Source organism: Cherax quadricarinatus, chromosome 7 (genome assembly GCF_038502225.1).
Source record: "Cherax quadricarinatus isolate ZL_2023a chromosome 7, ASM3850222v1, whole genome shotgun sequence".
Classification (NCBI taxonomy): domain Eukaryota; kingdom Metazoa; phylum Arthropoda; class Malacostraca; order Decapoda; family Parastacidae; genus Cherax; species Cherax quadricarinatus.
Window position 1 is genome coordinate 21,136,665 of NC_091298.1, and position 24,349 is coordinate 21,161,013.

The following is a 24,349-nucleotide window of genomic DNA, read 5'->3' on the forward strand; positions in this document are numbered from 1 at the left end:
CGGCAAGTTTGCCGATGACACCAAAATAGGCCGTCGAATTCATTCTGACGAGGACATTCGAGCACTCCAGGAAGATTTGAATAGACTGATGCAGTGGTCGGAGAAGTGGCAGATGCAGTTTAATATAGACAAATGCAAAGTTCTAAATGTTGGACAGGACAATAACCATGCCACATATAAACTAAATAATGTAGATCTTAATATTACGGATTGCGAAAAAGATTTAGGAGTTCTGGTTAGCAGTAATCTGAAACCAAGACAACAGTGCATAAGTGTTCGCAATAAAGCTAATAGAATCCTTGGCTTCATATCAAGAAGCATAAATAATAGGAGTCCTCAGGTTGTTCTTCAACTCTATACATCCTTGGTTAGGCCTCATTTAGATTATGCTGCACAGTTTTGGTCACCGTATTACAGAATGGATATAAATTCTCTGGAAAATGTACAAAGGAGGATGACAAAGATGATCCCATGTATCAGAAACCTTCCCTATGAGGATAGACTAAGGGCCCTGAAACTGCACTCTCTAGAAAGACGTAGAATTAGGGGGGATATGATTGAGGTTTATAAGTGGAAGACAGGAATAAATAAAGGGGATGTAAATAGTGTGCTGAAAATATCTAGCCTAGACAGGACTCGCAGCAATGGTTTTAAGTTGGAAAAATTCAGATTCAGGAGGGATATAGGAAAGTACTGGTTTGGTAATAGAGTTGTGGATGAGTGGAACAAACTCCCAAGTACAGTTATAGAGGCCAGAACGTTGTGTAGCTTTAAAAATAGGTTGGATAAATACATGAGTAGATGTGGGTGGGTGTGAGTTGGACCTGATAGCTTGTGCTAACAGGTCGGTTGCCGTGTTCCTCCCTTAAGTCAATGTGACCTGACCTGACTAGGTTGGGTGCATTGGCTTAAGCCGGTAGGGACTTGGACCTGCCTCGCATGGGCCAGTAGGCCTTCTGCAGTGTTCCTTCGTTCTTATGTTCTTATGTTCTTATATAGGCCATGGAATTTGCCCTCATTATGTCTGGCAATTAGAGTGTTGTCGATCTTAATGTTAAGTTGTGCAACACCTGCTCTGCTACCAAACATAATATAGTAGGTTTTGCCAGTGTTAAGTGTAGGTTTATTGGCTGTCATCCAAGTCAATATTTTGAGCAGCTCCTCGTTAACAATGGTGTTGAGGGTGGCAAGATTAGGGTGGGAGATGACATAAGTCGTGTCGTCAGCAAAGAGAATGGGTTTCAGGTGTTGGGATATGTTTGGAAGATCATTGATGTAAATGAGGAAGAGCAGGGGTCCAAGGACACTTCCCTGCGGAACTCCAGTATCAAGTGGCCGTAGTGATGAGGCTGTTTTTAATGGTGACATACTGATACCTATTAGAAAGGTAGGATTTAAAATATGCAAGCGCATGGCCTCTTATACCATAGTGGATATAAAAGCACTGGAAAACATGTTGGTCGGAAATTTACATGGGCAACAGTTAGGCAACTTTATTCCGAAACGTTTCGCCTACACAGTAGGCTTCTTCAGTCGAGTACAAAAGAAGGCAGGAGCAGTAGAAATGTAAAGACGATGTAATCAGTCCATCATCCTTGAAGTCGGAAATTTGAGGTCGTAGCCCCTCAGCCTGGAGTAGAATTCTGTTCCATTGTCTGAAACAATCTGAAGGAACAAGCGACAGTGTGTAGATTTACATACTGTCGGAAGGAGACGTGCAATGCAGTAGTAGAGAGAATTGTAGATGAATGGTTCAGAGAACCGACACGTTGATAAATTAGACACATGTGCAACTCTTGGGTATCTTTATTGAGGAAAAGTTTCGCCACACAGTGGCTTTATCAGTCCGTACAAAGGAGAAACATGAAGAACAGGGGGAGAATGAGGTAATCAGTCCCTCAACCTTAAGTCGATGTGGTCAGTCCATCAATCTTGAATAGATTGATGGACTGATCCTGTGAACAGATTACGTATTCAGGATATAGAACTTGAGTGGACAGGCTCCTACCTATACTTGGGAATCTACATTGATAAAAAGCTGACCTTTCAGAAACAGGCCGAGTATATCAGATCTCGTACTCTACTCAGACTCAAAGCCATGACGAGGCACCGTGCAAGGGCGAGCAAAGTACTTCGCTTGTACTATATACAAGCTGTGCGCTCGCTCATCTCTTCCTACAGAGCTGGCAAAGGATGGAGGTCGTACAAAACCAGGCGATAAGAACTGTGCTTGGGGCCTCCATCTGGACCAACACAGTATGTCTCAGATCTGAGGCCCGGCTTCCTTCCCTGGCTAAGAGTAATATACATAAACGCCTGCAAAGTAGCCACGATTCTGCACCGGCAGCAAGGTATCCCACTAAGGATATTGACAACCATGACACAAGATCCAACTCTCTTCCCGGACTACTCCTGGATTCGTTCGTTTTGTGCTGCTGGGCAGAAGCTGCTGCCTATACAACTACTCCTTGAGAAGAGTTGTGACCTTCCTGTTGCTGGGTATCATCCACCACCTCCCTGGCGCCTAGATCCAGCCGATGTTTGCGTCATGCAACTACCTACCTCTAAGCGTCTCTGCAGTCAAGACAACATCAGCAATCATGTTGAGACAAGCATGGCACTGGCAGAGGGAGGCACATGTGCAGTGTATTTCACAGATGGTTCTGTCGACCCTGACAGGAAAGAGAGCAGCAGCTGGACTCTACCACAATGGCCACACACAAGGCTGGCGACTCCGTGACCACTGCACGATCCTTCAAGCTGAGCTGGTGGCGATTCAGCAGGTATTATCACATGCCCTACGACATCGACTTCGACCTGTCATACATGTTGACTCCACCTCTACAATCAATGCCTTCTCCCATCCTCAACTACAGGACAATGTTCACCTCATCACATCGATCCTGAGCATAGTGACAGCTTTAGAAGATCAGGGTAACAGATCGACATTGAACTGGATTCCCAGCCATGCTGGCATCCGGGGAAATGAGGCGGCAGATGATGGAGCCAAGGCAGCCACAGACTATCTACATGTTGGGATTACCGTCCCCATCAGCCTACGACAGACCAAACTGATGGCTGCCAGAGCAATGAAACTTATGGAGGAGGTTCTAGGTAATACCCCATCTGGTATAAACCTTGGTAATAAATACCGACAAGTTGGTTTAGAAAGACACGTAAGCAAACACTATAACATATTTATTAGAAAACGTGATCAAGGTCCCAGGACCGAAACGTTTTCTAATAAATATGTTATAGTGTTTGCTTAAGTGTCTTTCTAAACCAATACCCCATCTCAACAGTGGTACCGAGCAGCTACTCAGGGAGAACCCCCTCCTTATAGAGAATAAACTTTGAATTTGAATTGGAATTGGAATGTAATAGAAGCTGGTCCAGAGCGCAGTGTACCGCCATCCATCGGTTTCGTTTGGGCTTTCCCACAGCCAAGATGATGGTAGACAAGGCTGAGGAGATGTGCCAGTACTGCCAGCACGTTGTCCAGCACCCCCTAACACACTATCTTCTGGAGTGCGAAGTTACTGAGACACTCAGCAGGCAACTAACACTGATATTCCTTCCTGAAGAGGACCCAGAAATGACTGCGGCCACACTAGTGTACCATGGAGTCAACGAACCAGACAAGCTGTTGCCCGTGATAACGACATATCCTCCTCCTCGCTAGTGTCCACAGTTAGGAGCACATACGGTGTTATCGCTTATGAGATGCATCAGATGAACTGACCAGAAGAGTGCTTGAGCAGCATGTCGCATCATCGGGATATGATTGCTGAGTATAATATTCAAGAGTTTAAGTTGTTCCATGTGGATAGATGTAATGGGAAGGGGGGAGTTAGTTTAATATCTTTATTATGCACCCCATACCCATCCTGTGGGCGGTAGTCAAAAGATTACAAAGGTATATAATGGATCTAGGGACTGGACCCCAAAGTTATGATAGCTGAACTAGTTACAAAGGTAATGAACTCCAGGTAGATCTGGTCACAATCATGGCAAGTTACAAAGGTAATGAATCAGCCTCACTCCTATACATGGCTACAGTCATGAACAAATTACAAAGTAATGAGCCACTGATACGTCCACACCTGGTCACAATTGTAATGAGTTATAAATACAAATATTAAGTGGGTCATACACCCACACGAGCGCGCGCGCGCACACACACACACACACGAGGGCGCACCCCGATAGAAATTAGACAAGACAGTACCCAATGACGCACTAACTTTATTGGGTTATCGTGTGTGGGTGAACCTCCGAGTTAAAAATCTGAAAAATTCTCTTACCTTGCCTTATTTTATCTTAAACTGCAACCACATACAGATCTTCCCACCGAAGTGGCTAGTTTATTGTGCACAACCACTTGTAATGAGTACGAACAAGAGAGTACCATAGCTTCCACCGGGCCTAAGACCGTGTGAACCAATTACCCAACAATAACAATAAACAAGTGATGGCGCGTCATATCTGGAGATTATTTGGTCAAGGAATTAATTCGGCTAAAAAATATGACAAGCTTATATACTTTAGGCCGTTTTCGAGACATAATGACCAACTTGTAAGTGTGAAATAATTCCCTATACAACTTAATGAAGGCAAAAGTTATAAAAAACGAGCAGCTAGTTGAAACTTTTTCAAGACTCATTGCTGCCCGTGTAATTACCTGTTCATAGCTACAGGAGCAAGACCCCTCAAGGAAGGCTCCTTGATGTTGGTGAGGGGCTCTTGATTTAGGGAATTGGATCTGTGCTCCAGTTCCCCGAATTAAGCCTGAATGCCTTCCACATCCCCCCCCAGGCGCTGTATAATCCTCCGGGTTTAGCGCTTCCCCCTTGATTATAATAATAATAATAATACAGGAGCAAGAACGCTGTATAGCCCTTGAGGCTTAGCTCTTCTTTTTGATTATAATAATACAGGAGCAAGGAAGGCTGTCACAAAAGCACTAAGGACAAAAGCGACATGATGAGGCATCAGTGAATAACTTTAAAACGGCAACCAACAACATTGCAGAGAGAACTACTCAATTACTAAGACATTAACTCTTAGTTCTCACTATTACTTCACACAATATTAAGCTTTCACAACAAAAATTGTCCATTAAAGACCAAGTTAGCCCATGGCTAACTGATGGCATCCTTAGGTCCACTGACAGAAAACATAGTTATGAGAAGCAGTACAGTTTAGGTTTAATACGTAAGAACTAGCCAAGAGAGATCTTATATCACTCACGAGCTCATAGAGAAATAAAACAGATATACCAGCAGATTAAATTTTATTAAAGGAGATATAAGTTAGCCTTAGAAAACACTTTCTCAGCTACTGGGCACAGTAAGTTCATCAAATCCAAAGAAATAATACCAACTAAGCCTGTTGAACCTCCCCTCCAAGCCTCATGGACAGCAAATATTGGAACAGACATAGCCAGCAAAATCCCAAATTATTCTTCCTAAGTTGGAGATTACCTCAGTGATAACCAACCAAGCTTGCTGTATTGATCTCCAGTCACTTCGTCCAAGGTTGCTTCTGTAATTATGTTGCAGAAAAATAAAGCTGGAAACAAGGCATATATACCACCACTAATATACATGTGTTGCCACCAGTTATTACAACTTTGTTCAATAAATCAGTTGAAGCCAAAACTTTCCCTAATGTACTTAAGCTAGCAAGAGTTACACCAATCAGCAAAAATGGTGACCCAACAGAAGATAATAATTACAGACCAATTTCAAAGATGCCACTGCTGTCCAGATTCTTTGAAAAAATAATATGTATAACCACAAGTATGATTTCATAATGAAACATAATATCCTCAACCCATGTCAGTTTGGCTTCAGGCTGGGGCAAAGTACCTGTGATGCATTTATAAAAATGCTCGCCTCAATCTATTCCTCTCTTGAAAATAATGAATGCTCAATGGGCCTCTTATCACCCTATGAAAAGCCTTTGACACAGTAGACCACAACATTCTGCTGCTTATGTTAGAACATTTTGGAATAAAAGGACATGCTCTTTCATGTATGAAACCTTATTTGAGTGACATCATTATGTGACCATTAATGACTTCTTCAGCTACCTGATTGATTAGTGTAGGGGATTCCACAAGGTAGTGTCCTAACCCCTCTGCTATTCTTTATCTGAATCAATTCTGCACACGCAAAAAATTATTTTGTTTGCAGATGACACAACTTTCGTTACTTCAAATGCTTATCCAGATGCACTCAACAACTTTGTAAATGCTGAACTTGCAAAAATGTTTGCGTGGACCATGGCAAACGTACTCACACTAAATATTAAGAAGACCCATGTAATGTTTTTGAACAAAGCTAAAAATGTTTATTTGAACATAAAGATTAACAATACACCCATACACATGTATATACCTGGACATCAGACTAAAAATTCACCATGCATCCAGAACATTTCTAAAAAATTTCAAAAATGGTGGGCAATCTCTGAAAAATATGTTACTGTGGCCTCCAGGCATCACTGTTCACTTTGTACCACTCTCTAATCTATCCATACTCCATCTATGGTATCTGTGTGTGGGGATCAACATTAGCTCATCACCTTAAACCAGTTGTTACTCAGCAAAAATCAGCTCTCAGAATAAACACTCATCCAGGCTCTAGGCAACACACACACCTCCTATTCAAAAGTTTAAATTTCCTTAACATACAAAATATTCATGCTAATTACTGTGCACACTATCTACAGGACTTTTAACTCAAACATTAACCCAGAGCTTAAATTTTATCTGGAGAGCTGCAGCAGAACACATGGATGCAATACAAGGAACAGATATCTCTCTCTGACATATCACGAGTACGTCCCAACCTGTTCAAAAACTCCATGCATATAAAAAGCCTCAAAATTTGGAACTCACCACCGAAAAATGCCAAAAGTTCCCATCTGCTGACATCTTTCCTAATATTGTTTAAAACCACCTATTACATCTCACATAAATGAAATATCCACAGTGGTGGCTCATGTATAGGCACTGCAGAACTGCAGCACCTCCTATTTTCACTAGATATTATCGATAACATTCAATATAATGAGTCTTTTTTTTTCTTTAATTATTTCTTTATACTTGTAGTACAGGTTTAAAGAAAGAATTAATGAAAAAAAAAAAGATTCATTATATTGAATGCTATTGATAATATCGACTCGAGTGAAAATAGGGGGTGCTGCAGGTCCGCAGTGCCTATACATGAGCCACCACTGAATTTGTGTCAGTTTGTGATATCACCACTACTATTCAATCATCCCATAAAATGCAGATCAATGAGCTATTGTAAAAATAGTATATGTAATTTTTTTGTAATTTGCCATTTGTCATTGCAGCCTGTCTCATTGTACTGTACTTGTAATTATAATGAAGTACACAAGTTTAAAATAATATGCTAGGCTATGGAAATGGGTCACATTGTTTTGACTCTTGGGTTGAAGGATATTTTATTCGGATTAGTAACCTGAAGGATTAGTAACCCAGGATAACCCAATACTGCCACTGCCTGAAGAATAAAAAATCCTTATCTTTCAGTTCCTTCAAAAACATTGGTAAAAAAAAATATCTTGAACATGATGTACAATAGCTCACACAGTGAGGGACCAGGGATTGGTCCCTGGCATGGGTGGAATATAAGATGAACAGGGACAGCAGGTGTAAGGAAACATGCCCAGTATTTCCACCTGCCTCAGGGATTGAACCATGAGCAGTGTGTGAGGCAAGAGTGTTGCCAACCAGGCCATGGGAAACCTGTCAACCAGGCTACGGGAAACCTTCCAACCAGGCCACAGACATGTTTCCTAACATCTGCAGTAAGTAGGTACCCGGGTGCTTGTCAACTGTTGTGGGTCATATCCTGGGGAGAGGATTAAAAGACCCCAGTGGAAATAAGACTAACAGACACTGATGATACATGGACTTTATTGGTTTATCCTGGGTTAAAAATCCGAACAAAATCTTCTTCAGGTATTATGTAATAACTATATTTATCATGACAGTTGCGACTTAACTGCTAGTTTATTCATTTTCTACCCTATTATAATTTATAGCACTCACAGTTATCTAAATCACTTTATAGCATAGAAAAATTTACCTGTTTCAGGTTAGTATTAGTAGTAAATAGCTGATATGTATAGTCCTCCTGAAATACTTCTCATAAGGAGCTTTCTCTGAAACATACTAAGATTATATTCTGAAAACTATATCAAATCTGTACGCAATCAAACTATCTCTTTCATTATAATATCCATGTATGTTTTAAATAAATTTAATTTTAATTGCTTTGATTTGTTGTGATTTGATTTACATAGGGTTTCTTTGATTCTCCTCTTCAGGATGTACCCACAGCAGCTAGTTAACACCCAGGTACCTATCTACTGCTAAGTGAACAGAGGCAACATGTATAGGAAAATGGGCCAAAGGTTTCCACTTGTATTGGGATTGAACACAGGTCCTTCAAACATGCTATAATGTACTATATATGTACATTATGCTATATGTACTGTGAAGGAGGGGTGTTAATGTTGCAGTTTAAAAACTGTAGTGTAAAGCACCCTTCTGGCAAGACAGTGATGGAGTGAATGATGGTGAAAGTTTTTCTTTTTCGGGCCACCCTGCCTTGGTGGGAATCAGCCAGTGTGATAATAATAATTAAAAAAAAAAAAAAAAAAAAAAAAAAAAAAAAAAAAAAAAAGCTATATGTACATTATGCTATATGTACATTATAGCATAATGTACATAACACTTGTGTGTCACCCCAAAGTCATAGATAGCCAGCTCCAGACAATCACTGCTCTCTTGCTGGAGTTAATAAGTTTGAACCTATAGCATTACATATGTACAGGCAGGCCCGGCTTTACAACGCTTCACCTTACAGCATTTCGCTAATGCAGCAGTTTTCAGTTATACTCATTCTTCATTTATTCAGACTTCCTACAATAAATATATTCACCACTCACTATAAGCTAAAGATAACAATGTTGTAAGGTAAGTAATGTGTGTACTGTATATGCATTTTTTTTCACCTAGCTCTGTTGCTCACTTAATATATGATACTGTAGTGTAAAGAAATTATCAGGCTTTTTATGCATTTGAAAGTGAAGCAAGCTATGATTCACTTTACAGCAATTTTTGCTTTACAGCAGTAGCCTGGAACTTTACCTGCTGTATAAGTGGGGCCCTCCTGTACATACCTGTGTGCCCTCAAGATCATTGTAAAAATATAAACATGGGAATGAAACTGAAATAAAATCTTACTGACATCTGCAGTCTCATATTTTGACTTTTATACTACAGTACAATATTTTGTTCTTTCAGGGAGGGTTGTCTTGATGCTAGTAAAGGGGTCTTGCTCCAAGAAACTGGAGCTACCCTCCCCTTCCATTGATCATCTGGTGGTGGTCTCAGCTCATACACTGATCCCCAGATGAGTGGAAACAATAGGCATGTTTCCTCACACTTGTTGCCCTGGTTAACCTTGCAGTAAGTACAGGTGTACTGAATGTGGGAGTTAGCCAACAGGTGTGGATCACATCTGGGGAAAGAGAATTAAAATATCCTAATGGAAATACTGTACAGATCTGCCATCACAAATCCGGCAGTCAGTTACCCGGTTCCATCAGTTATTTGGCACTAATTTCGGCTAGCATAATTTCAAATTTCCAGAGCCGCCACACCAACCTGCTGTACTGTTTGGTGGCTCTACTTGCAGCATAAGTCATTCCAATTTCTTTTTCTCCATTTATTGTTACAACCTGCTTACTTTTAGCCCAAACGTAAGGGAAATTACCAATAAACCCCTGGCTGCCTTCAAGAGAGAGATGGACAGATACCTAAAGTCAGTGCCGGATCAGCCGGGCTGTGGTTCGTAAGTTGGACTGGGTGCAGCCAGCAGTAACAGCCTGGTTGATCAGGCCCTGATTCACCAGGAGGCCTGGTCGTGGACCAGGCCGCGGGGGCGTTGATCCCTGGAATAACCTCCAGGTAGACTCCAGGTAGCCATGGTTCCAATGAATAGAAGTGCTTCTTGTTGTGTAAAGCACATACACAGTACATTGTCCATAAAAGATAAGGTGGCTTTGAAGCCACTGTCGTTTGCCATGAGCTCAGTCTTGTGATGCAGGGAAATATCAACACTATGGCTTATTTGCCTATCACAATTGATCTACTATGACATAATAAACAATATAAATAACATAAAAACATGTTAAATACTCCAGAATTAATAATATTTAGCATAATACCGAGTGGTTCAACAGAGGTATGAAGAGGATTGGGATACAAGTACTATTCTCCTATCCTTGTCTTTGGGGCTTATATTAGAGAAAACAGAGTTTAGCACATGGCTAACTGTGATATACACTTGTACTGCAACATAAAACTAAAACAAAAAAGCTATTTTCTCTGTATAGATTATTATACATAACAGTATATGTGTAGAGAACCTAGGATAACCCAAAAGTGTCAGACAAAGTGGCTTATTTCTAGTACCTGGCTTGGGCTTGCCATGTATGATTTTTGGTAAATATTCGATTCCCAGCCAGGGTAGAAACATTGGGCATGTTTCTTTACACCTATTGTCTATGTTCACCCATCAGTAAATGGGCACCTGGGTGTTAGTGGACTGGTGTGAGTCTTATCCTGGGACACTGACCTAATTTGCCTGAAATGCTTATCATAACAAGGGGCTTTCTGTATAGTAGAATGTCACTGATGTCAGCTAGGTCTGTATACCATGTACATGTACTTGTAGTAAATAAAGATACAGTGGACCCCCGGTTAACGATATTTTTTCATTCCATAAGTATGTTCAGGTGCCAGTACTGACCGAATTTATTCCCATAAGGAATATTGTGAAGTAGATTAGTCCATTTCAGACCCCCAAACATACACGTACAAACGCACTTACATAAATACACTTACATAATTGGTCGCATTCGGAGGTAATCATTATGCAGGGGTCCACTGTATTATTATTATTATTATTATTATTATTATTATTATTATTATTATTATTATTATTATTATTATTATTATTATTATTATTATTATTATTATTATGTATTATTATTTTTTTCCTCTCAGTTGTTTGTTGGGCTATCTTATTGAAACTGGGGCAATGTATGATGGAAAGATTCTTCTTAACGTACATCAAAAATGAAAAAAAAATCGGACGATAAATAAGGGAGTTCACTTCTCAACCATTAGCCACCTCTTTGCAGTATATTTTTGTATGGTTTTTATGGTTGCATTCTTGTTTTTTTTTTTTTGGTCTCATTTGATAAAATGGAAGATATATTACAGAAATAGATATGATTTTGATTGGTTTCATGACGAAAAGTACCTTGAAATTGGGCTCAAAGTAGCGGAAATGTTCGATTTTTGCCAGTGTTCAATGGACTTTCTTGTGCAAGTCAAGTTGGTTAATTTTATTAAGTATATTCTAACCTAACCACTCTGTAATCCGGCAAACTCAGTATTCCGGCACACTACAGGTCCCAATGATGCCAGATTTGTGATGGCGGACCTGTACACCATACAGTCTGATGACATGGCATTATTTGGTTATCCCAAATTTCTAATCCCCTGGGTTAATAATCTGAACAAAATCTTTAATCTGTTACCTTTTATTCCTCAGGTATTGTATGAACCCTATGGGATTAGCATCTCTCCATAAATATATATAAATACAGTATACATGTATATGCTGTATAATAATCTACATGTATTGTAAGCGTGGGTTAGGTATCATTTACATTATTAGGCATTAGAGATACAAAAATGATCTCAGACAGTAATATACAGTATTTTGTACAGTACTGTTCAATAATTAGTAAGGTTTAGCACTTCTTTTTGATTATAATAATAGTAATAATAATAATAATTATTGGTATTTAGTTCTTTTTGGTGACAAAGACAATTGCAGAGGTCAACTTTATTGAAAGTTTCACCTGTGGACAAACTTCTTTGGGCCGAAGAAGCCTGTCCACTGGCGAAACATTTTGGTAAAGTTCCTCTCTGCAATTGTCTGTTTTTTCATCATATATCCACTCAGTGCCAATGGAGTAGTGTACAGTAATCTTTTGTGTACAGTGTTAGAAAAGAACACTATTTGTTAAACTGTATGTAATGTTTGGCTCTTTTACTTTGTAATGGTCTAAAATATTTTCTGTGTAATATTAGGGAATCCAGCCACAGAAGAATAAACTTGCAGGCCATCAGAGGGAATTGATGAAACGTGGGCTTCCCAAGCGCTCAAATATTTCCAATGTTGAGAACATTATTGTTGTGGCCTCGGGAAAGGGTGGAGTAGGGAAATCAACCACAGCAGGTAATTAAAGGCATTTTTTTTAATTGTATCCAAAATAATTGCTTTGAATACTTGTGCTATTATGAGAATATTTTTGAACAGATTGATTTTAGATGTGCATACTATGCTCTGAGCCTTTTTTTTAATATTAAAATAGTGTTTATCCATTGTATTTGTTTTGTCCTGTCTTGTAAATAGATAAGTAATGGGACCTCTTAAAAATGTTTAATTCAGTGTTTAGCTCTTTCAGTAACCGTCACATAGATATACGTTATAGATGCCAGGGTCCCCCACGTAGAACTACATTATAAGGACAGCTCCCTCAGATAAGCTGTGAGCAGTAAATTTTGCTCTAGATATGAGAGAATGGGTCTGTTTGGTGAGTGTTTACACAATATAAAAATGTCCTGCTCCATGTGGTGCATGATGTTGGAAAAGCAAAACTCTGATCTTGTGTTTGATTTAAAATAGCAACTTTGAGATGTTTTCTAGGATGTTTTTTATGGTTTTATTGGCTGTTTCAAAAATAATTTTGGTTGATTTGAGGACTGGAATTAGCTTGATATTGGGCTCCAAGTAGCAGAAATATTTGATTTTTTTTTTCTGATTTTCCTGAGGGTGGGTAAAGCTTCCCTACACCCCTGGTATGTTTTATGGGTTTTTAATAGGCCTTATTCAGTTATTTGGACTTCATAAAATATAACCAATCATTCCTTGTTATATTTTATTTGAGAAATAGGGTAAATCTTGTTTTTTTTGTTTTGTATCTGGAGTATACTTGGAGAGGGTTTCAGGGGTTAGTGCCCCTGCAGCCCAGTCTGTGACCAGGCCTCATGGTGGATCAGGGCCTGATCAACCAGGCTGTTACTGTTGGCCGCACATAAACCGACTTACAAACCACAGTCCGGCTGATCAGGTACTGACTTTAGGTGCCTGTCCAAAGCCTTCTTAAAGACAGCCAGGGGTCTATTGGTAATCCCCCTTATGTATGCTGGGAGGTAGTCTTGGGCCCCTGACACTTACTGTGTTGTCTCTTATCGTGCTAGTGGCATCCCTGCTTTTCATTGGGGGGATGTTGCATCGTCTGCCAAGTCTTTTGCTTTCATATGGAGTGATTCTCATGTGCAAATATGGTACTAATAATTCTAGGATTTTCCAAGTGTATATAATCATGTATCTCTCCTGCCTGCATTCCAGTGAGTACAGGTTGAGGAACTTCAAATATTCCCAGTAATTTAAGAATAATAATACAATAATAATATAAATGTAGCTTATGTGAGGTTTTATAAAGCAGAAGTGTTATAAGAAGAGCAGAGTATATTGAGAGTAAAAGAAAGGTGAAGAGAGTGGTGAGAGAGTGCAAAAGGAGAGCAGATGAAAGAGTGGGAGAGGCACTGTCAAGCAATTTTGATGAAAATAAGAAAAATATTTGGAGTGAGATAAACAAGTTAAGAAAGCCTAGGGAAAGAATGGATTTGTCAGTTTAAAACAGAGTAGGGGAATTAGTTGATGGGGAGCTGGAGGTATTGGGTAGGTGGTAGGAATATTTTGAGGGGCTTTTAAATGTCGATGAAGAAAGGGAGGCGGTAATTTCATGCACTGGCCAGGGAGGTATAACATCTTTTAGGAGTGTAGAAGAGCAGGGTGTGAGTGTGGGGGAGGTGCATGAGGCATTACGTAGAATGAAAGGGGTAAAGCAGTTGGAACTGATAGGATCATGGCAGAAATATTAAAAGCAGGGGGGGATATAGCATTGGAGTGGTTGGTATTTTTGTTTAATAAATGTATGAAAGAGGGGAAGGTACCTAGGGATTGGCAGAGAGCATGTATAGTTCCTTTATATAAAGGGAAGGGGGATAAAGAGATTGTAAAAATTATAGGGAATAAGTTTACTGAGTATACCAGGAAAAGTGTATGGTAGGGTTATTATTGAAAGAATTAGAGGTAAGACAGAGAGCAGGATTGCAGATGAGCAAGGAGGCTTTAGAGTCGGTAGGGGATGTGTAGATCAAGTGTTTTCATTGAATCATGTATGTGAACAGTATTTAGATAAAGGTAGGGAAGTTTTCATTGCATTTATGGATTTAGAAGAGTCATATGATAAAGTGAATAAGGGAGCAATGTGGCAGATGTTGGAAGTTTATGGAATAGGTGGTAAGTTACTAAATGCTGTAAAGAGTTTTTATGAGGATAGTGAAGCTCAGGTTAGGGTGTGTAGGAGAGAGGGAGATTACTTCCTGGTAAAAGTAGGTCTTAGACAGGGATGTATAATGTCACCATGGTTGTTTAATATACAGGAGGGCCCCACTTATACGGCAGGTTAGGTTCCAGGCTACCGCCGTAAAGCGGAAATCGCCGTAAAGTGGAACACCCTTTTTTTCCACTTATAAATGCATACAAACACTAGATAACAAGTTTACACTAACATATATTAAGTTAGCAATAGAACCAGGCATCAAAAAACAATAAAAAGGTACAATACACACATAGTGCACTCATTACTTACCTTAAAATATTTATAGTCTTAATCTAGGGTGAGACAAGTAGTATTTATTGTAAGAAATCAAGTGTGGTATGTATTGTAATAGCCAGGCTACCTCACCAGGCCACCCCACCCACACATACTATTCTATGATATTTAAGCATCCCAGAGCGATAAAATGTATATACAGTTCACTCATTACTTACCTTAAAATATTTGTAGTCTTAATGTAGGGTCAGGAGTAAGTAAATGAGATAAAACGAATAAATGAGAGAGAGAAAGAATGAGTACATGAGAGGTAACAGGCGCAGAGTTATGTAAACAAACCAGGCTCCCACATCTTATATTTATGTTTATTTATTCTATTGTGGGGTGTATTTATCATCTTTTTATGTTATGTATCGTGTTTATTATATAATTTTGAAAAAAATATCATGGCTGGATTAATGAAAATGTGTATATTACCGCAATATACGACATTTAATGAGACTCGGTGAGTATTGTTATTATCACCACTTGTGCAAGTCGTCTGCTACCACATCTCACATTTATGTTTATTTATTCTACTGTGGGGTGTATTTATCTTATTTATATGTTATGCATCGTGTTTATTATATAATTTTGAAAAAAATATCATGGATGGATTAATGAAAATGTGTATATTACCGTAATATACGACATTTAATGAGACTCGGTGAGTATTGTTATTATGGCGTCACTTGTGGAAGTCGTCTGCTCACATCTCACATTTATTATTATTTTTTTTATTATCACACCGGCCGATTCCCACCAAGGCAGGGTGGCCCGAAAAAGAAAAACTTTCACCATCATTCACTCCATCACTGTCTTGCCAGAAGGGTGCTTTACACTACAGTTTTTAAACTGCAACATTAACACCCCTCCTTCAGAGTGCAGGCACTGTACTTCCCATCTCCAGGACTCAAGTCCGGCCTGCCGGTTTCCCTGAATCCCTTCATAAATGTTACTTTGCTCACACTCCAACAGCACGTCAAGTATTAAAAACCATTTGTCTCCATTCACTCCTATCTAACACGCTCACGCATGCCTGCTGGAAGTCCAAGCCCCTCGCACACAAAACCTCCTTTACCCCCTCCCTCCAACCCTTCCTAGGCCGACCCCTACCCCGCCTTCCTTCCACTACAGACTGATACACTCTTGAAGTCATTCTGTTTCGCTCCATTCTCTCTACATGTCCGAACCACCTCAACAACCCTTCCTCAGCCCTCTGGACAACAGTTTTGGTAATCCCGCACCTCCTCCTAACTTCCAAACTACGAATTCTCTGCATTATATTCACACCACACATTGCCCTCAGACATGACATCTCCACTGCCTCCAGCCTTCTCCTTGCTGCAACATTCATCACCCACGCTTCACACCCATATAAGAGCGTTGGTAAAACTATACTCTCATACATTCCCCTCTTTGCCTCCAAGGACAAAGTTCTTTGTCTCCACAGACTCCTAAGTGCACCACTCACTCTTTTTCCCTCATCAATTCTATGATTCACCTCATCTTTCATAGACCCATCCGCTGACACGTCCACTCCCATCTCACATTTATGTTTATTTATTCTACTGTGGGGTGTATTTATCTTATTTATATGTTATGCATCGTGTTTATTATATAATTTTGAAAAAAATATCATGGATGGATTAATGAAAATGTGTATATTAACGTAATATACGACATTTAAATGACTCGATGTATGTAAGTTTATTTAGGTACAGGTATACATAAGTATAATTATCAGAGTATATATAAAATATGAAATAACTTTTAAAAACATTTGAAATTTTGGAGTTTCCAGACAAAATGGAGAGACTTAGTGCTTACTGAGCTCATGGAGAATGTAAACAAACAGGGTGGGGCACGGTGACCGTATTAGAAAGTCAGGTGGGGGGAGCCGTATAGTGAGTTTTGGTCATAATTTGAAATGTCCGTATTAGCGGAACGCCATAAAGTGAAACGCCGTAAAGCGGGGCCTTCCTGTATTTATAGATGGGGTTGTAAAAGAAGTAAATGCTAGGGTGTTGGGGAAAGGGGTGGGATTAAATCATGAGGAATCAAATACAAAATGTGAGTTGACACAGTAACTTTTTGGTGATGATACTGTGCTTATGGGAGATTCTAAAGAAAAGTTGTGAAGGTTAGTGGACGAGTTTGGGAGGGTGTGTAAAGGTAGAAAGTTGAAAGTGAACATAAATAAGAGTAAGGTGATGAGGGTATCAAATGATATAGATAATGAAAAATTGGATATCACATTGGAGAGAGGGAGTATGGAAGAAGTGAATGTTTTCAGATATTTGGGAGTTGAACTCTCAGTGGATGGGTGTATGAAGGATGAGGTTAACCATATAATTGATGAAGGAAAAAAGGTGAGTGGCGCGTTGAGGTACTTGTGGAGACAAAAAAACATTATCCATGGAGGCAAAGAAGGGAATGTTCGAAAGTATAGTGATACCAACACACTTATATGGGTGTGAAGCTTGGGTTGCAAATGCTGCAGTGAGGAGGTGGCTGGAAGCAGTGGAGATGTCGTGTCTAAGGGCAGTGTGTGGTGTAAATATTATGCAGAGAATTTGGAGTGTGGAAATTAGGAGTACATGTGGAGTTACTAAAAGTATTAGTCAGAGGGCTGAAGAGGGGTTGTTGAGATGGTTTGGTCATTTAGAGAGAATGGATCAAAGTAGAATGACTTGGAGAGCGTATGAATCTGTAGGGAAGGAAGGTGAGGAGTTGTTCTTGAAAAGGTTGGAGGGAGGGGGTAAAGGAGGTTTTGTGGGTGAGGGGCTTGGACTTCCAGCAAGCATGTGTGAGCGTGTTAGATAGGAGTGAATGGAGACTAATGGTTTTTGGTACATGATGAGCTGTTGGAGTGTGAGCAGGGTAATATTTAGTGAAGGGATTCAGGGAAACTGGTTATTTTTATATAGCTGGACTTGAGTACTGGAAATGGGAAGTACATTGCCTGCACTCTAAAGGAGGGATATGAGATATTGGCAGTTTGGAGGGGTATGTTATATATGCTTCTAAACTGTTGTATCTGGGTGCCTCTGCAAAGAGAGTGATTATGTGTGAATGAGGTGAAAGTGTTGAATGATGATGAAAGTAGTTTCCTTTTGGGGGGTTTCTTTCTTTTTGTGTCACCCTGCCTTGGTGGGAGATGGCTGACTTGTTGAAAAAAAAATATATCTTTATTACTGCAAGTACATGTACAAGGTATACAGGCCTAGCAGACATCAGTGACATACTACTATATAGAAAGCTGCTTGTTATGCTGAGCATTTCGGGCAAATTAGGTCAGTTTTGTTCCAGGATGCGACCCACACCAGTCAACTAACACCCAGGCACCCATTTTAAACTGTTGAGTGAATAGGGACAGGGACAGCAGGTGTCTTATGGAAACACGTCCCTAATGTTTTCCAGCCATACCGTGATTAATGAACAGAGGAAATGTTTTAATGCCTGGTATGTCTCCAGTGTTTATTTTGGACTCTACTTTTAAGTGGGTATTTTTTAATTTTGTATAAAATTGGACAAATTATTGACTTCTTTGCACTTTATAGGATAGTTGTAATAGTTGAATGGGCAGTTTCTTGTGCCTAATCAATAGAATGAAAATGCATACTAGAGAAATGTAGTTAAAATTTTGTTCACTTATCCACCTAACTTTTTGTACATATGTAAAAAAACTACTCAGTAACCTATATCTAATTCTTAAGTACTAGTCTGCTCAAAATGCATTGAATGCTAGTGGCTTTCTTTTGTGATTAACAGTATTTTATAACATGTAAACTACATTTTGTGTACTGCAGAAAGAAAGTTGTTTGTTTTGTTTATATGGTATTGGCTTAAAATAGGACTCATAGTGGAAGAAATTGTCAAGGCGTAAATTGTGCCAAGACTGCTAACTTTGTGCCTGCGTAATTCTGTAATTTTTCTATCAAATTTAATGCTTTCGGTTTCATTACCCTCAGAAAAAGATTCTACCATTAAAAAAAATGATAATTAAAAAAAGTGGTTACTGAAAGTAATATTAAATTCGAGACGTGTTTTAATTATAACAGGAATGCATCATCTATGAATTTGAAAGGATTACTGGGTAGTATACTGGTACTACTTCAAAATAGTAGTTTATTTGTCCCCTATTGTGAAGTTGAGCAATGTTTTATCGCCATGTATCCTTAAATGTAGTACTCTGACTATATTAAGATAAAGTTGTTTATCAACAGTAAACTTAGCTGTAGCCCTGTCAGAAGTAGATGGAGAGGATGGAGTGGGCCTCCTTGATATGGATGTGTTTGGTCCATCCATTCCTCGTATGATGAATCTTTCAGCATCTCCAGAATTAGACAAAAGTAAGTAATGAACTGTGGGTTAGTAAGAGCAGCAACAGTAGTTTTTCTTTTTCATATTTTTTAAAATTTTAATGGAATATTGAACATTACTGGTAATAGTATAGTAATTGACAGCCCATATGTTTTATACCATTTGGCAAAATAGTTATTTATAATTCATGTATGTTTTTTTCATTCTGGAGACTGTTTACTATAAAGATTTATAATTTTGTTTTTTTACAGATGATAATATGATTCCCCTAACAAATTATGGAATTCATTGGTAAGGAAACTAAACTCAAAGTACAGTAATCCATTTTTTATAAATTGCTGTATTGCATCATAATGTTAAACAATACCAATAAGTTATGCCCTCAAGGGAGGTGCCTTGATACCAATGAGGGGCTGTTGATCCAGGTAATTGGACTTTTTCCTCTTCTCTGGATGAAACCTGAATGCCTTCCATTCCCCAGGTGTTATATGACCCCTACAGGTTTAGTGCTTTCCCCTGATTTACAATTAAAATAATAGATGAAGAATAAGACATACAAACTGAATAAGATAGTATGTAATGTTTATTCCCATGGCAAGCACTTAATCCATGGGGTAATAATACTGTGACTGGTTTGACCTGTGGAATGGGAGGTAGCTTCAGCTCCATGGATTAAAACTTTTCACAAACCCTCTCAGTGTAATCTTACTTGCAATTATTAACCTAGTTTGATAATACTGAATATTATTATTATTTTTTTCAACATGACGGCCGTCTCCCACCAAGGTAGGGTGACCCATAAGAGAAAGAAACACTTTCACCATCATTCAACACTTTCACCATTATTCAGTTTAGATGTCACTCCAAACAGCCAGTATACCAAATCCTCCTTTAAAGTGCAGGCATTTTACTTCCCACCTCCAGGACTCAAGTCCAGCTAATCAGTTTCCCTGAATCCTTTCACAAAATATTACCCTGCTCACACTCCAACAGCTCGTCAGGTCACAAAAACCATTCGTTTCCTTTCAATCCTATCTAACATGCTCACACATGCCTGCTGTATATCCAAGCCCCTTCCACACAAAACCTCTTTTACCCCTTCCTTCCATCCTTTCCTAGGATGACCCCTATCCCTCCTCCCCTCCACTACAGATTTATACACATTGTAAGCATTGTAAGGAAATAAACATTTTCATTTTCATTTTCAAGTCAACCTATTTTGCTCCATCCTCTTAACCCTTTGACTGTTTCAGGCCCCTCTCTGAAACTGTCATTCTGTCGCCAAATATTAAAAAAAAAAAAAAAATTTCTTATGAAAATGTTAGGAATATTTTTCTGAGTGTTTTAAGCTTAAAAAAAAAAAATTTGCCATCAGTACTTACCGAGATATAGAGCCGCAAAGTTTGCAGAAAGTGACGTGCGTACGGCAACAGCGGCGACTGCCACCCACTCGGTATTCTTTTATTTATTCTAATTCAAAGGTTTCTTGCATTTTTCAATATTTTTCTGTTCCAGGTAACTTATGTGGCCTGTGAGACCATTGTAAGGTGCATTCTTCAAATATACACTCATTGTTTACAACACAATAGCAGAACAAACTTTGTCACTATTAGTTTGTGTATACACTTTGTTTACACAAACAAACAATACAAAACAATGTTTATTACTATTGTTCCATAATATATATATACATATGTACAGTCACTAAACACGTTCCTAGAACTGCTGCAGCTTGTGGAACTCTTTGAAACATGGGTATATGCAGAGGGGCACTTGACACTCCTCACACATAAAACGAGTGTCTCTGCGTGTTTGTGGGCGTTTTGTGGTATGTGTACATACATAACACCTCTTCTGAGCATTTTTCTTGGCAGTAGTAGGAGGCAGTTGCATGGGGTAGTGATCACCAGGCCTGAAACGAGATGACGTGTGTTGGTAATTTCGTGGGCGCTGGTCTATTGCAGGTGTTGCTCCTTGGTACTTTGCAATTATTTGTCTGATTACTGACAAGCAAAATTCACCATATTTTGGTGTTTTGTTGGTCTTCAACTTATATATGTTACAAGCATTCAGCATAGAGATATCAACAAGATGGAAAAAAAGTTTTATATACCACTTATAACTCTTGGGTACACAGTCTGCAAACCCAATCTGCATGTCACATTTGTCCATTAAGCGCATATTGAGGTTGTAGTCCATGACAGCTGCAGGCTTTAGAATGGGTTCATTGGTCTCTCTGTTGTGCCTGCCACTGTGTACCATTTCGTTTCGGTGAAATGATGTCAATAATGTGACATCACGTTTGTCATGCCACTGAAATGCCATGATGTCATTGGCAGCAAAGGCTTGCACCTCACCTCTGCAAGTGCCAGCGTCGAACCTTGGCATATGTTTACGATTACGACGCACTGTGCCACACACGTCTGTCAAGTTCACTCACAAGAAATCACTGAGTAAGGGGCTTGTGTACCAGTTATCAGTAAATAACATATGCCCCTTACCAAGATATGGTTCCATCATTGTTCGAACCACATCACCAGAGATACCCAATAACTTCATGGTATCTCTCAAAGTATTACTGCCAGTGTACACAATGATATCCAAAACTAGACCACTTCTGCAATCACACAGTACAAATAGCTTTATACCAAAGCGTTTCCTCTTGCTTGGTATATATTGCTTGAATGAGAGTCTTCCTTTGAATAAAATCAAGGACTCATCAATAACAAGCTTCCTGAAGGGATAAAAATACATGCAGCACTTTTGTTTCAGGTACATAAACACATTTCTTATCTTATATAACCTGTTGCTTCTGTCAGGCCTGGTTTTGTCTGAAAAGTGTAACATATGTAACAGTATCAGGAAACGATTGACACCTATAATGTCACTAAAACCTGGAGTTGAAATCAGGCGTTCTGTTGCCCAGTATGTGGTGACAGTGTGCTTATACACATGTGGCATTAGCATTATTGTGGCAAAAAACAGGTACATCTCTGCCACAGTTGTCTCTTTCCACTTGTGTAGCCGTGATTTTGGTGAGAGAATTGTATTTGCCATGGTGTAATCACAGTATGTGTTTGTTTCCCTGACAATGATGTCCATCAGGGGTTCATCGAAGAATAACTCAAAGCAGTCCAGTTCACTGGCATTGTTCCCAAGTGGACATGATGGCTTTATTCCACTTTGTGTTTCATCATAGTCATGGGGACTGGGAACAAACTCGTCACCGTCCTGCTAATCCCAGATGCGGTCTGCTGGTGGGGTCTGGATATTGTACCGAGGTTGTGGTTGTGCAGGTTGTGGGAGTACAGGTTGTGGGAGTGTGGGGTTGGGTGAGGCTGGTTGTTGTGCAGAGTCAGCAGCGTGGGTAGTAGCGTGGCCCGCTGATGGTGCCACATGGGCCGTGCCAACCTCACTATCACCACCACTGCCTGCTCCCTCACTCACATCATTCATACCCATCGTTACAATATCGTCATCTTCACTATCAGGTTGTGGTGTAGGGCCACGGGATGTGCTCACAGAGTTTCTCCTTCCCCTTGGAACAACATATGAAACACTACCAGACCGCATGCTACGTCGTACATACTGCCGCTTCACTGGGAATATTCACCCTCACTGTCACTAGAACTGCTTTCAATGACCTTGAAATCACTATCACTATCACATTCACTGCTATCATCTGGGTGTTGTACACGACCAAATAGTTTCCTTTTTCGTCCTGGTACAGGCGAACGTGAACGTGAACAAGCCGGCCCAGCACCAGAGGTGGAAGGTTGTGGGTCATCTGGGTTTTCATCACTAATTACGTTATCCTGGGCACTTTTTCCGGAAACACTCACTTCAAAACCCTGGAATTCACTGTCACTGACATTTTCATCACTGTTAGAGCTATCACTTGGGAACAAAAGACCTCCAATCCGCCGAGGAGTGAGAAACTTCTTACCGAGAGGCATGGTGAAAATGGATTAACAAGATGGCGTTCCCACAATGGACCGCTGGGTCCCAGATTTTTTTCACAGGGTGCACACTGACCACTGAGACCCATTCTCTCTCATGTAGGCCTACCAGGCCTTTCCCGCTTGATTTGAAGCCGCTAGAATTTGTGCGTATAAATATGTCAGAAACATTGGCTCGTAAGACGTATTTATACGTCGTAAACAGTCAAAGAGTTAAATGACCAAACCCCCTCAATAACCCCTCTTCAGCCCTCTTAATAATACTAATGTTAGTAACTCCGGACCTAATTTCCACACTACGAATTCTCTGCATAATATTTACACCACACATTGCCTTTAGACACGACATCTCCACTGCCTCCAGCCTCTTTCTTAGTGCAGCATTCACAACCCATGCTTTACACCCACATAAGAGTGTTGGTACCACTATTCTGTCGAACATTCCCTTCTTGGCCTTCATGGATAATGTTTTTTGTCTCCACAGATACTTCAGTGCACCATTCGCCTTGTTTCCTTCATCAGTTCTATGGTTAACCTCATCCTTCATAAACCCATCTGCTGACAAATCTACTCCCAAATATCCGAACACATTCACTGCTTCCATACTCCTTTCCTCCAGTGTGATATCCAATTTTTTTTTTTCCTAACTTGTTTGATACCCTCATCACTTTACTCTATGTTCACTTTCAATTTTCTTTCATTACACACCCTCCCAAACTTGTCCACTAACCTTTGTAATTTCTCTTTAGAATCTCCCAAAAGCACAGTACAGTGGTCCCTCATTTTTCGTAATTAATCCGTTCCTGGAGCCGTTACTATAAACAAAATTTACGATTTACGAATCAATTTTCCCCATAAGAAATAATGTAAATACAATTAATCCGTTCTTGACACCCAGAAGTATTAAAACAAAAAAATTTTTTACATGAAATATACATGTAGTACATAAACAATACAATGGGAAATGATGAATGAAACATTAACAGCATAACACTTACCTTTATTGGAGATTCTTCTTAGTGTATGAGAGACTGGAGGAGGAGAGAGAGTGAATTGTTTATAGTTTGGAAGGGGAATCCCCTTCCATCAACACCTCAGGTACCAATTGCTTTTCTGGGGTTGCTTGTCTTCTCTGTTTCTTAATGCCACTAGGACCACCTTGAGAGTCAATGGAGTCCTGTCTTGCAAAATAACTGTGGAGAGAGCTCTGTTTCTGG

General features: G+C 39.6%; 1 protein-coding gene across 4 annotated transcripts in view; it reads left to right on the forward strand.

Annotated features, from left to right (window-relative positions):
* The first annotated feature begins 4,321 nt into the window (after positions 1 to 4,321).
* The window catches only part of Nubpl (NUBP iron-sulfur cluster assembly factor, mitochondrial), an 80,484-nt gene continuing 60,456 nt past the window's right edge, over positions 4,322 to 24,349 (forward strand). Inside the window, exons 1-5 of one of the 4 annotated variants that reach the window (XM_070082356.1) lie at positions 4,448 to 4,576; positions 9,347 to 9,511; positions 12,212 to 12,359; positions 19,077 to 19,202; positions 19,425 to 19,464. In XM_070082356.1, the coding sequence (XP_069938457.1) occupies positions 12,260 to 12,359; positions 19,077 to 19,202; positions 19,425 to 19,464 (266 nt within the window). In that variant the 5' untranslated portion in view covers positions 4,448 to 4,576; positions 9,347 to 9,511; positions 12,212 to 12,259. Of the gene's footprint in view, positions 4,577 to 9,346; positions 9,512 to 12,211; positions 12,360 to 19,076; positions 19,203 to 19,424; positions 19,465 to 24,349 lie in introns of all 4 variants that reach the window. The other 3 variants (XM_070082357.1, XR_011391674.1, XM_070082355.1) reach the window with 3 other exon arrangements.